Consider the following 14,026-nt stretch of genomic DNA (forward strand, 5'->3'; position numbering starts at 1 on the left):
GTGAGATCTGTTGTGAGGTTCTGCAGAGCAAACACAGGTGAGGAATCAAGTGAAGGATGTCTGTCTGAGGTCTGTCACGGCCCTGGAGACAAATCAGACTGTTTAAAAAATGGCACCAATCTAATAATCGTATGTAATTATAATGAATAATCTTCTAAAAATCATGTGTTCTTGAGAGCCCTTTAACATTTCAATTGCGTCGTCTTCATTCAGTGAGACAAATGGCAGGCAGATTAAGAAATTCACACAGACGTTCTTCTCTTCTCCTGCAGGGATTCCTCTGCTTGTGCTGGTGACTAAGATAGATGAAGCCTGCATAGAAGTTCAAAAGGACCTCACTAAAGTGTACAGGAGCCGCTACCTGCATGAGAAGGTGAGTCTAAAGGGGCAAATGGGAGGCAGGCTGGCATGAACCTGAATGAAGATAATGGGGATGTGGTCATAAGAAGTAGAGTAATAAGAAGTGTAATGGCAGCCCAACAAGCAAGAATGTGGCAATGGACTCTTTAGAAATTTTCAGTGTTCAATGTTAATTATCAGCGTCTCTTTGTTGCTTGATATTATTAAATTAAAGTCTTAAGTGATAAAGTCTATCCTTACTCAAGTACCCGCTTGGATCCCAGAAATAACACCATATGACAAACATATGATAGTTCCCCAGAGTGGTCTGTGCAGAAGACGGCTAGGGGTCCAGAAGAAAGCCATAAACTGGAGATACGGAAGGATTGAAAACCTGGAATTAAACAGATGTTTCCTCAGAAGAAGCGCAAAATTAGAATCACAGTTGAGAGTTCAGAGTAAAATAAGTCTGAAACCAGTAAAGCACCAAAGAAAAGCTTCACAAGTACTTTAGCAAGGTTTAATTCATCATACAATGTAAAGCAGTGGTTCTCAAACTGTGGGGCGGGCCCCCCTAGGGGGGCATGAAGTAACAAAAAGGGGGGTGCGAAGATGTGAAAAAAGAAAACAAGAATCGAAAATATGAAAAATCCTTCTATTGAAACCAAAATAAATTAACTTAAACTACATTCTGATACTAAATAAATATAGAGTTAGACAAATGGTGATAAAAGTTAAGTAGGTATAATAAATTATGCATCTATGATATATCATTAATTAAAAAAGAACAAATAGGTATTAGTGGGCTCCTTTCAAAAAACGTTAGGGGGGGGGGCGCAATTAAAACTGTTATGAAAACTCGGGCTGCAAATACTTAAAGGCTGAGAAATGCTGATGTAAAGGTACTCCAAAATTTATATTCATGTCTCACATATTGTAACCCCGGAGAATTCTAGGACCCACTGCCATGACCGTTGTCTTTAATGTGGCAATGTCACCTGGAAAAACAAAATGGCGTCAATGGCATAAAGGTTAAAATAAGTAACTTTCTTGGTAAGATTTGGATCACAAAATAAATATCAAAATGAATTCCTTGAGTATTAAAACCCCATAAACAACGTAAATAATTTGAAGCAAACATTTCAAGGAGGTCTGCGGTGGGTTGGCACCCTGCCCAGGATTGTTTCCTGCTTTGTGCCCTGTGTTGGCTGGGATTGGCTCCAGCAGACCCCCGTGACCCTGTGTTCGGATTCAACGGGTTGGAAAATGGATGGATGGATTTCAAGGAGGTGCTAGATAAGTTCAATAAAGAAACCCACCCACAACACAGAGACAGAGGAGAGTCAGCATTGGGGGGATTTATTGGGCCTGCCCATCTCTGTTTTATCAGTCAAAAATGTGTCCCTATAACGGGCCCAACCACGGCCTTCACTGACAGTCTGTCTGCATGTCTTCACAAAAACACCCAGGGAGTCACTTAATCTGAGGTTCACTGAGAAACACCCACTCTGTCCGCCACCCAATGAAATTTGTACAGATCATCCTGAATTAGTGTCACCGTCACAGGGTTCAGCAAGTCTCTCGCTAGTTCTGCCTGTTCCCTGAACCTTTACAGTTGCGGCCCTAACACTTTCACTTTTCACAGTTCAGACCGATTTTCTTCCCTCCAATGGTAAAAGGCATCCAGGCCAAACGAGTATTAATTCAGTTACATTTGACTCATGGACGTTTAAGGTGGTAACCCAAGTCAATGTGTGGCTTGTTCATTCAGTGTTGACAATTGTGTCTTCATGAGTAAGTCACTCAACCAACCTGTGCTGTTAAAGTGTAAGCGGTGGGATCATTGTAAAACTTTACCAGTGTCTGTTTAGGTTTAAATATTTGAAGATGTTAGGAAACTCAGCCAGCAGCTCCATCTCTCGTAACGCAAGGTTCACCTGGGTTTGTCTCTAGTCCTCTTCATCTTGACGTCCCTATCACCTCATCTGTTCCTCTGTTTTGCTTCCAGGTGATTCAGCTTGGACAGATGCTGAACATTCCTGTCTCCTCCATCTCCCTGGTTAAGAACTATGCAACAGAGACGGAGCTCAATCTCAATATGGACATTTTGATCCTGAAGGCCCTGCAGCAGATGCTGAGAGCCACTGATGCCTACTTTGATGAAATGAACATGAGGCGCTTCACCTGGTTTTGAACAAAAAAGAAGATCCTGATGCTTTTATTCCTCAATGGTTTAATATTTTGATTTCATTTGTCCTTTTAATTTTATAAAATAACTTGACCCATGACAGGAGTGGTTAAAGGGAACTCCATTCCACAAACAACAACAACATTTATTTCTGCACCACATTTTTATACAAATGGTGCAGCTCATAGTGCTTTACAAAATGAACAAATAAAGTTTATAAAAACAAAAATAAGATTAGGCAATGCTAAATAACAAAGAATAAAGTAAGGTCATATGGTCGGGAGGGCAGAAAAAACAATACAAAAAAACCTCTACAGGACAGGAGAAAAAAACAAAAACAAAATCTGCAGGGGTTCCAAGGCCACGAGACCATTTGGCCAGCCCCCACTGAGCATTCTAACTCACATCAATGATGTCAATCAGTCCTCAGGGTCTTCAGGCTTCACATGGAAGAATTAGATGAGGATGGTGGTCATGTGGACATCTGGCCTTCAATCTATCAATTTAGGGATAGCATGGTGGCCTGATCAGCTGGTGGCCCGAACAGAAAAAATGGAAAAAGAACAGCAGAGAACAGCAGAGATTAGTAGGGATTGTGGACCACGATGAAAACAAAAATTTAATACATGTGAAGTTAAAATGTAGCTGTGAGAAATCCATATTAAAATAACACACACACTGACTCACACCACACCAGCCATTTCAGACACACACCGATTAGTCTAAGGGTGTGGGGGGGGGGACCTGAAGAAACCTCACAGAGACCTTGAAAATCCAGCTTGTGCTCTGCAGCCATGAGGCAAATCGACCCCCCAATGTGCCCACATGTCAGTGGTGTGACGTACTAATGTGGAGGGGCAGGGAATTGTCTGATGTTTGTTCTTCTGTTTTTGAGACATTCGTTGCCTCACTCAGCTCTCTTCGTTATTTCACATTGCTTAACGTAGACATTTGGTAATCAGTTATAGTGGGCTTCCTCATCTGAGTTTGTGGATACAAAGTACTTTTGGCCAATCATATTCATTTTCAAAATATTATCTATTTAAAGTCTTCTTGGTGTTGACCCCTTGCTTTGATATATGTGACCATTACCTTTGACTCTCGGTTCAGGTTTTTTTACCCCTTTCCTGAATTTTTGACTACATCGTATCTCCCAGTCCTACTCCACATTTTCCTTGCTAGTCACATTAGTTTAACGCCCAAGATCCTCTTCTCCAGGACTTAAACAGCCTAGGGAAGGTCTCAGCTGCAGTGACCACCCACAGAGCACACGGGACGTAAGAGCTTACATGTATAGAATGAACAATATGTAAATGGAACAATATTAACAGAAAATACATAAATATAGAAAATAAGGTGGAGTGGTGGCTCTAAGGCTTAGGGAATCTGCGCTGGCAATCGGAAAGTTGCTGGTTCAAATCCCATAAATGCCAATAGGGACTCTGCTCTGTTGGGCTCTAAACCTGCAATTGCTGAGCGCCTTGAGTAGTGGGAAAAGTGCCATATAAAGGCAAAGAAGTATTATTATTATAATTAAAAATAAACCAAGAAGACACAAAAGAGGAGCTAAAACAGAGGCCAGGGAACAAACCTTGGCAGAAACAGCACTTGCTTTAAAGACTCGGCCGCACCTCACCGTCTGCTCCTCCAGCTCACGTCCTCCCTCATTTGCCTTTCTTTATTTAGAGCTTTTGGTATTTCTGCCTCATTCTGTTCTTTTCTTTTTTATTACCTTCCATCTTTGTAGTCTGCCTTCCAAGTAAAAAGCAGGCTTGTCTTGAGAAGAATGGTAAAAAAGAAAGTAAAGGAGTAGTCAAAAACAGACGGTTCATTAATGATCAAGCAGGCAAAAAAATATATATATATTAGTCAAAAAAGTTGTTTCCAAGGTTCAGAAAATTAAATAATGCAAAAGTCAAAATAAATTATAGCAAGATGACAGTTAGAGATTTATGACAAAGCCAGAATAGCAGATGTTGTGCAGCACGGGGTCTAAAACCAGCTTGGCAAGTGATTCTCTGCAGAACCCTCTCAATCAACCCCCAGAAGAAAGCCAAACTACCTGGCTGGCAAGCTTCAGCTCAACAAATGGGGGCAGGTGTGAAAGGTACTGTGTGCCCCCCACTGGTCTGAAGTATGACTGTTTGTGATTGGTTTGAATCAGAGGCCATTCTGTAGCACAATGCCCTATTGGTGTAAGGATTTGAAGAATGTTGAAATTTGCTTGCTTTACCCCTCCCTCTCTCTCTCCCACACCATCATGATGAAGGAGCGTCTCACACATCATGGACTGAAAAGAAGACCACCCTGAGTAGCTCAGCTCGGCAGCCATATTGAGACAGGCGTGCAGCCTGTCCTGAAGAAAGCTAGAAATGATATCTTAACTAGAGACAATTAAAGTATCTGTGTGCCACCTGAAACTCCACATCAGCATTTATCAGGTTGTATGGTTGCCAATATTCACTTGTACTTTGCTTATTGTTATTATTTTATGAATATTACCAATAATAGATTCTTTAAAGTTGTAACTTAAGTCCTGCCCGTCTTTTACTCTATGTACAGGTGCTGGTCATAAAATTAGAATATCATGACAAAGTTGATTTATTTCAGTAATTCCATTCAAAAAGTGAAACTTGTATATTAGAATCATGCATTACACACAGACTGATGTATTTCAAGTGTTTATTTCTTTTAATGTTGATGATTATAACTGACAACTAATGAAAGTCCCAAATTCAGTATCTCGGAAAATTCGAATATTGTGAAAAGGTTCAATATTGAAGACACCTGGTGCCACACTCTAATCAGCTAATTAACTCAAAAGCCTTTAAATGGTCTCTCAGTCGAGTTCTGTAGGCCACACAATCATGGGGAAGACTGCTGACGTGACAGTTGTCCAAAAGACGACCATTGACACCTTGCACAAGGAAGGCGAGACACAAAAGGTCATTGCTAAAGAGGCTGGCTGTTCACAGAGCTCTGTGTCCAAGCACATTAATAGAGAGGCGAAGGGAAGGACAAGATGTGGTAGAAAAAAGTGGACAAGCAATAGGGATAACCGCACCCTGGAGAGGATTGTGAAACAAAAATGTGGGGGAGATTCACAAAGAATGGACTGCAGCTGGAGTCAGTGCTTCAAGAACCACCACTCACAGACGTATGCAAGACATGGGTTTCAGCTGTCACATTCCTTGTGTCAAGCCACTCTTGAACAAGAGACAGCGTCAGAAGCGTCTCGCCTTTGGACTGCTGCTGAGTGGTCCAAAGTTATGTTTTCTGATGAAAGTAAGTTTTTCATTTCCTTTGGAAATCAAGGTTTCAGAGTCTGGAGGAAGAGAGGAGAGGCACAGAATCCACGTTGCGTGAGGTCCAGTGTAAAGTTTCCACAGTCAGTGATGGTTTGGGGTGCCATGTCATCTGCTGGTGTTGGTCCATTGTGTTTTCTGAGGTCCAAGGTCAATGCAGCCGTCTACCAGGAAGTTTTAGAGCACTTCATGCTTCCTGCTGCTGATGAACTTTATGGAGATGCAGATTTAATTTTCCAACAGGACCTGGCACCTGCACACAGTACCAAAGCTACCAGTGCCTGGTTTAAGGACCATGGTGTCCCTGTTCTTGATTGGCCAGCAAACTCGCCTGACCTTAACCCCATAGAAAATCTATGGGGTATTGTGAAGAGGAAGATGCAATACGTCAGACCCAACAATTCAGAAGAGCTGAAGGCCACTATCAGAGCAACATGGGCTCTCATAACACCTGAGCAGTGCCACAGACTGATCGACTCCATGCCACGCCGCATTGCTGCAGTAATCCAGGCCAAAGGAGCCCCAACTAAATATTGAGTGCTGTACATGCTCATACTTTACATGTTCATACCTTTCAGTTGGCCAACATTTCTAAAAATCCTTTTTTTGCATTGGTCTTAATTGATATTCTAATTTTCCGAGATACTGAATTTGGGACTTTCATTAGTTGTCAGTTATAATCATCAACATTAAAAGAAATAAACATTTGAAATACATCAGTCTGTGTGTAATGAATGAATCTAATATACAAGTTTCACTTTTTGAATGGAATTACTGAAATAAATCAACTTTGTCATGATATTCTAATTTTATGACCAGCACCTGTAATTACCTGAGGTTATAGACGCAGAAGGGAAGGTCTGGAGACGTTTACAGACAATCATTGTTCTCCACATGATTGTTCCAGAGAAAAAATCTAAGACATTACTCACAAAAGAAATACACTTTTCTTAGATAGTTTAATAACAATATTTTATTGATTCAACAGTTATTTCATCATAATCATTATATGCGTGCTTATTCTGATTTTTGTTTAAAATTTGGTAATATTTCTGTCTCAGATGGTTTTATTTTCTTAATTAAAAGCAGTCACACCATTGTAGACACTTTCTCATTATCTTTAAATGGAGTTAACATATTGGACAAGAGCTGTAATATTAATTTTATAAAGCACTTATTAGTTCATGAAACCAAACCTCCTGTAATTTATCTCTCTGTCATTCTATGTGAACTTTTTCTTGTAAGTTTTTATAATTAATAGAATTAGAGAACTGCTGTTTAAAATATTGCACATATATTATAAGAGCCATTTGTTAGTTATTTAGGCTAGGTTAAGCTGATACAAGCATTTTCTTATTTATGTTAAAATGTTAGCCTATATATTAATGCAAAATGTATGGAGGTTCTTTAATAGCCCCACAAGCTAATTATTTCTTGTCCCTCTGACCACAGATTAGTCCCAGTTTATGATCTCCCTTAGAGTCGGTCGGTAAGGCATGGTGGGCACACAGTTTCAAACCGTATCCTGTTATCCTATATTAACATTAGTTCATATAGAAGAGGAGTAAGGTCCGATGGCCAGGGTGGACAGAAAAAACAAAAAAGAACTCCAGAGAGCTAGAGAAAAAAAATAAAATCTGTAGGGGTTCCAGGCCATGAGACCGCCCAGTCCCCTCTGGGCATTCTACCTAACATAAATGAAATAGTCCTCTTTGTAGTTAGGGTTCTCATGGAGTCACTTGATGCTGATGGTCATACAGACTTCTGGCTTTTAATCCATCCATCATTTTTGGAACATCATGGTCCTTAGAGTAGATGGTGGTGGTGCAAGCCACCACCAAAAGGACACCGGAAAAGGAAACAGAAGAGAGAGTAGGGGTTAGTACAGATTTTAGAGCCACCATGAATAGTTATTATAATGAATTGTATATACAGAGTATCAGGATTAAATTACAGTGAAGTTATGAGAAGGCCATGTTAAAATAATGTGTTTTCACCAGTTTTTTAAAGTGCTCCACTGTATTAGCCTGGCGAATTCCTACTGGCAGGCTATTCCAGATTTTAGGTGCATAACAGCAGAATGCCGCCCGCCTCACCACTTCTTTTAAGTTTTGCTCTAAGGAGACACTCAGTTGAGGATCTAAGGTTGCGATTTGGAATATAGGGTGTCAGACATTCCGATATATAAGATGGGGCGAGATTATTTAAGGCTTTATAAACCATAAGCAGAATTTTAAAGTCCACCAGTTTATTCATTTGCTGCAGTTGGGAATCAGTAGAGGGCACCAAGCCTTGTCACCTTAGCATGTCACCTAAGCATTCCTTATTGTCATTTGCTTCTCAGTCCCACAGCAGATCTGGAAATCACCTGGGGCCTCATGCATAACACAGTGCGTAGAATTCACACTAAAACATGGCGTAAGCACAAAAGTGGAAATTTGCGTATGCACAAAAAAATCCAGATGCATAAATCTGTGCGTTCGCCAACTTCCACGTTCTTCCGCTCCATAAGTCCCGGTCAGTGTGAAAAGTAACACACATGCACACATCTGCTGCCACTCCCCTAACTCCTCCCCAAATTATGCCTCTTTGAATATGTAAATCAATATAAATAGCCCTTAAGTGCAGCATTCTGTGAAAAGGCAATGGCAAAAGCACTGGGGGAAATAGAAGAATTTCAGCGAATACCAAGTGGAGGCAAAGAAAAACATACTATTTGTTGTTTAAACTGTGGTGTGAACAAGAAAAGGAAGTTGATCAAGTGATATAGAGTGTCGGAGAAACTCAAAAGCTCAAGTTCACAAAGTCGCACAGTGCCGAAATAAAAAAGAAGTTGTCACATATCAATGTCACTGTGAAAACGCGAGTCATAGCCCGCCGTCTGAGTGTCAAATGAAAGCTTATTAGGGTACAGAGAAAAAAAAAAATAGGGGTGCAGTGGGAAAAAAAGCACGAAGTGCCAACTTTAATCTCAAACTTTCCACTTTAATCACGTAGTTTATTTTGTCATTAAAGTAGAGCAGTAACTGATTTCAGCATTTGTAAGCAAATAATTGCCTCGTAACAGCAATTCCTAAGTTTAAAGGAAAAGAAAAAAAGGCCGCGGCTGACTTCACAGCAGTAAAAGGTGAAGGCTCAGCAGTGCGCAGGTCAGCGGCCATCGTTAAGACGCCAATCAGGCACAAGGGGCTGCAGGAGCAAATAAGGTAGTAAAGTTTATTTATTTGTTTATTTTAGATTAAACAGTCCTTAGCAGTCCAGAGGTAGAACAGTTAAGTGGGTGACAGCGTAAGGGTTCATTAATACAAACAGCACGAGTGTAGGAGAGCTTATAAGTAAGAGGAGTGCAAAGTTAGGAGAAGAGACAGAGAAAAGTAAAGTTAACCTCATAGAAGGACAAACAGCAGGCAGCTGAAAGGGAGAACAGCACAGGAGCTTAAGGGGACAGAAGGTGTCAAATATCTGTAGCAGATCTTAGTGTTACCATTTAAGTTAAGGAGCAGCCGAAAGAAGGAGAAATTTAATTTTAAGAAAAAACAGAAAAAAGTTAAGGCAGTTTACTAATCCCAAATCAAATTTTAATAATGAGGCCAGTGCAATGCAAGTCCTGTTGGATGTTGGACTTTTTAGATGATGGTTTGGAAGAGCCAGTTGTCTATGAGGGCTACATCTGCAGGAGATAACAGCTGATCCAGCACCTTGAGCTCAGGGTCGCTGAACTGGAGGAGGAGGTGGCTGACCTGCGTTGTAATAGAGAATTGGCGGACTTGGCCCAGGTGTCCTTTAGAGAGATGGTGTGCACCCCCAAGGTGGCGTGGGAGGAGACACCAGACCAGACAGGTAGGAATAGGTGGGTCACGGTCACAAGGCATAAGATAAAGGATGCATACTGTCTGAGGGCAATCAACCCCAGAATTAGAAGTGTCAAACTGTTATCATGTCCTTGCGGAGCTGGACGGTGTCTCTGATAATTCTGAAGTGGTAGGCAGAGATGAGGAGCCCCAATGGACCACCTCAAAACCAGTTCCCAAAAAGAGAGAGGTAGTGATAGTTGGGGACTCAATCATTAGGGGGATTGAAGCGCAGGTGTGCTCCAGAGAGAGAGAGTCTCACACGGTGTGTTGCCTTCCGGGAGCACAGGTGGGGGACCTCCCTGGAAGGGTGGATAGGCTCTTGGCCAGAGCGGGGGTGGATGTCATTGTCCATGTTGGAGCAAATGACATACATAAGGGTAGTCTGTCAGTTCTGCGATCCAAATTCAAAGAGTTAGGTGCCAAGCTGAGGAGCAGATCTGACAAGGTGGTCTTCTCCGAAGTTCTGCCTGTGCCACACGCCAGTCCATATAAGACTGAAGAGATTAGAAGGCTTAACGTGTGGCTCAGATCTTGGTGCAGGGTAGAAGGGTATAGGTTTATGGGGCATTGGGTCTCCTTTTGGAACAGATGGGACCTGTTCCACCGTGACGGGTTACATCTGAACTGGAGGGGCACCAATGTATTGGGGAGGCGTATGTGTAGGCTAGTTGAGGATTGGGGGGGACAGGGAGTTTAGGACAGGCCAGGTTTAGATCTATACATGGAGATACAAACAGCGGTGTAGAAATAAAAATGCATAGTAATGTAAATTCTAAGCAAACATTTAAACATAGAAGGAGTAACACATTAAAAATAGCTTGACTTAACGTTAGAAGTATCAAAAATAAGGTAAGTGAGTTGGAGTTGTATGTAGCAGAGCATCATTATGATATTATAGCAATAACGGAAACCTGGCTAAATAACAAAGATGGGGATGAGTGTAACATAGAGGGAGACACATTATTAGGAAGGATAGACAGAACAGAAAAGGAGGTGAGGTTGCTGTTTATGCCAAGCAGGATTTAAATGGAAGTCTTCTTCAGTTGGATGATGAGCCCCATCTTAGTGAGGACACGTGGCTTCACCTGGAAAATATTAGGGAAAGAGGTCTTATTTTAGGAGTGTGTTACAGACCACCCAATTCAGACAGTAATTACAACACACATCTTTTTAGTAATATTAGTAAATTTAGTAAAGAAAGGCAACTTTACAGGGAGATATTATAGTCATGGGGGACTTTAATTATCCAGATATTAACTGGGATAACCTTACAGATGGCGGAGTACAAGAGCAGGAGTTTGTCGAAGTAATCAATGACTGTTTTCTAACACAGCATGTTAAAGTACCAACACGGGGTGAAGCCTGTCTGGATTTAGTATTTTGTAATAATCAGGATAGAATTGAGAGTGTAGAGGCGATTGAACCACTAGGGTCACGTGACCATAATGTAATACAATTCTCAGTATTTTGTAAGAGTGCAGATGCAAAGACTAAAATTGTTAAGTGGAAGTTTGTTAGGCTAATTTTGAGCAGATGCGACAAAGTCTAAGTAGGATACACTGGGATAAGCTTTTAAGTGTGGAGACAGTCGAGGAGCAGTGGAACGGGTTTAAAAATGTAATGCAGGACAGATACATAGCTAAATTTGGAATTAATAGGAAATAAAAAAAAAAACTCCGTGGTGGATTAATAAAAATTTAAAAAAGAAGTTGCAAAGAAAAAATCTGCTTTATAAGACATATAAGACTAATGACTGCAAAGTGAATCGTAGAGCGTGTGAGAACATGAGCGTTTTACTAACTTGCTGGAATTCTATGAGGAGGCAACAAAAGGAGACGATCAAAGTGGAGCAGATGATATTATTGATGTGGACTTTCAGAAAACATTTCATAAGGTGTCACATGAGAGGGTGGGAATCAAATTAAAAGAAGTGGGAGTTCAGGGTGATGTTTTTAGATGGGTGCAGAATTGGCTCAGACACAAGAAGCAGAGGGTGATGGTGTGAGGAACCTCATCAGAACTGGCAAATGTTAAGAGTGGTGACCAGCAGGGGGTAGTGCGGGGGCCGCTGCTATTTTTAATATCTATAAATGATTTAGATAGGAATATAAGTTTGCAGATGATACCAAGATAGGTGGATTAGCAGATAATTTGGAATCCGTTATATCATCACAGAAGGACCTGGATAGCAGACAGGCTTGAGCAGATTTGTGGACAATGAAATGAAATGTCAGTAAATGTAAAGAATTACACAAAGGAAGTAAAAATGTGAGGTTTGAATACACAATGGGTGTTCGGAAAATCAAGAGTCCACCTTATGAGAAGAATTTAGGAGTCATAGTGGACTCTAAGCGATCGACTTCCAGACAGTGTTCAGAAGTCATTAAGAAGGGTAACAGAATGTCAGGTTATATAGCGCCTTGATGTGTGGAGTACAAGTCCAAGGAGGTTCTGCTCAACCTTTATAACACACTGGTGAGGCCTCATCTGGAGTCTTGTGTGTAGTTTTGGTCTCCAGGCTACAAAAAGGAAATAGCAGCACAATAAAAGGTCCAGAGAAGAGCGACTAGGCTGATTCCAGGGCTACAGGGGATGAGTGATGAGGAAAGATTAAAAGAGCTGAGCCTTTACAGTTTAAGCAAAAGAAGACTAAGAGGAGACCTGATTGAAGTATTCAAAATGATGAAGGGAATTAGTCCAGTGGATCGAGATGGTGACTTTAAATTGAGTTCATCAAGAACACAGGGACACAGTTGGAAACTTGTTAAGAGTAAATTTCACACAAACATTAATAAGTTTTTCTTTACACAAAAAATGATAGACACTTGGAATAAGAGGCCAAGTAGTGTGGGAGACAATAAGACTTTAGGGACTTTCAAAACTCAACTTGATGTTATTTTAGAAGAAACAAGTGGATAGGACTGGCGAGCTTTGTTGGGCTGAATGGCCTGTTCTCGTCTCGGGTGTTCTAATGATGATCATGTGGACCTCTGGCCTGGTGCCCTGATCAGGTGGTGGTGGCACAGATTGAACAGAAAAGAACAGCAGAGAAAGTAGTGGTTAGTATGGATTGCAGAGCCATGACAGAAATGATAATTAAATGCATATACAGAATATCAGGGTTACATTAAAATGAAGCTTTGAGGAAGCCATGTTACAATGATGAGTTTTCAGCAGTTTTTAAAGTGCTCCACCGTATTAGCCTGGCAAGTTGCTATTGGTAAGCTATTCCAGATTTTAGTTGCATAACAGCATTAGGCTGTTTTAATTGTAATTTAGCTCTTGGAATTCTAAGCAGACCCTCATTTGAAGATGTAAGGTTACAATTTGGAGTGTAAGGTGAGAAGCATTCTGAAATATAGGATGGAGCAGATTATTTAAGGCTTTGTAAACCATCGGCAGTATTTTAATTCTCATGTCCCTCATGCTGGCCTGTTAAAGATTGATGGCCTTTTGGTTAATCAGTTCTCACCATTAAGTGGGAATCAGGAGGAGCCACATGTGAAAGCTGGACTGCTCAATTAATAATTCAATTAATGATTACTTATTTCAAGGATAAAATCATAGGGCATCTGTGCCAGTAAGTGGCAGTGTACAGATTCACTGATCAGGGCTAAGCTGTGGACAGCCTTAAGTAGACAAGCTTGGTGCTTCCTAACTGCTTGGAAGAAAGGAAAAAAACACAAGCCTGAAACGATTAATTCATACATAGCTTAAATCTAACCAGTTTAATACATTCTGCTGTAACTTGATTTATTATTATAATGCTTCATAAAGAAGCATTGACATATAAACTTAAATGCTATCTAAAATCTATGTATGTGTGCTAATGTGAATGCCTGTGAACACCGGCAGTCAGCTGCGCCATTAGACAGTGTCACACAGACACACACACAGTATCTCTGCTGGGAATGGAAGCAAGTGGCCTTAGGCTCACAGACATCCGCCTTTAATAATCAACTCTTAAATTCCTACTGTATATACTGTAACTCAAACTAGCTAACATAATGGATTTTTCTAAAACTTGATGACCTAAGGTATTGATGAGCCTAGATATATAAACATTAAATGTCATTTAAAATGTGGATGGACTGGCAAAAGCATTCTTTGTATGTATGACAATGACATGCCAGGTCAAAGTGGCTCAGTGTGCCATGTCAGCATGCCAGGGGTCCTGACTGATTTCCCATGCTGGACGACTCTCCCAAGCAAGGGCAGAAAAGATAATTTGAGACTCAACAAGAGACCATAATGACTGCTGATAGCCATGTCGTGAATTACCTGTGCATAGGAGGCTGATCTTGAAGGCAGGAGGTCTCCTCACTTCTACAGACAAAATA

At 40.8% G+C, this 14,026-nt stretch overlaps 1 protein-coding gene across 1 annotated transcript in view; it reads left to right on the plus strand.

Annotated features, from left to right (window-relative positions):
- The window catches only part of LOC114658697 (interferon-induced protein 44-like), a 53,472-nt gene extending 50,346 nt beyond the window's left edge, over positions 1–3,126 (plus strand). Inside the window, exons 8-9 of the mRNA XM_028810731.2 lie at positions 273–373; positions 2,348–3,126. Of these exons, the coding sequence (XP_028666564.1) occupies positions 273–373; positions 2,348–2,533 (287 nt within the window). The 3' untranslated portion in view covers positions 2,534–3,126. The remainder of the gene's footprint in view (positions 1–272; positions 374–2,347) is intronic.
- The last annotated feature ends 10,900 nt before the right edge of the window (positions 3,127–14,026 follow it).

This window comes from Erpetoichthys calabaricus, chromosome 10, assembly GCF_900747795.2.
Source record: "Erpetoichthys calabaricus chromosome 10, fErpCal1.3, whole genome shotgun sequence".
Taxonomy (NCBI): domain Eukaryota; kingdom Metazoa; phylum Chordata; class Cladistia; order Polypteriformes; family Polypteridae; genus Erpetoichthys; species Erpetoichthys calabaricus.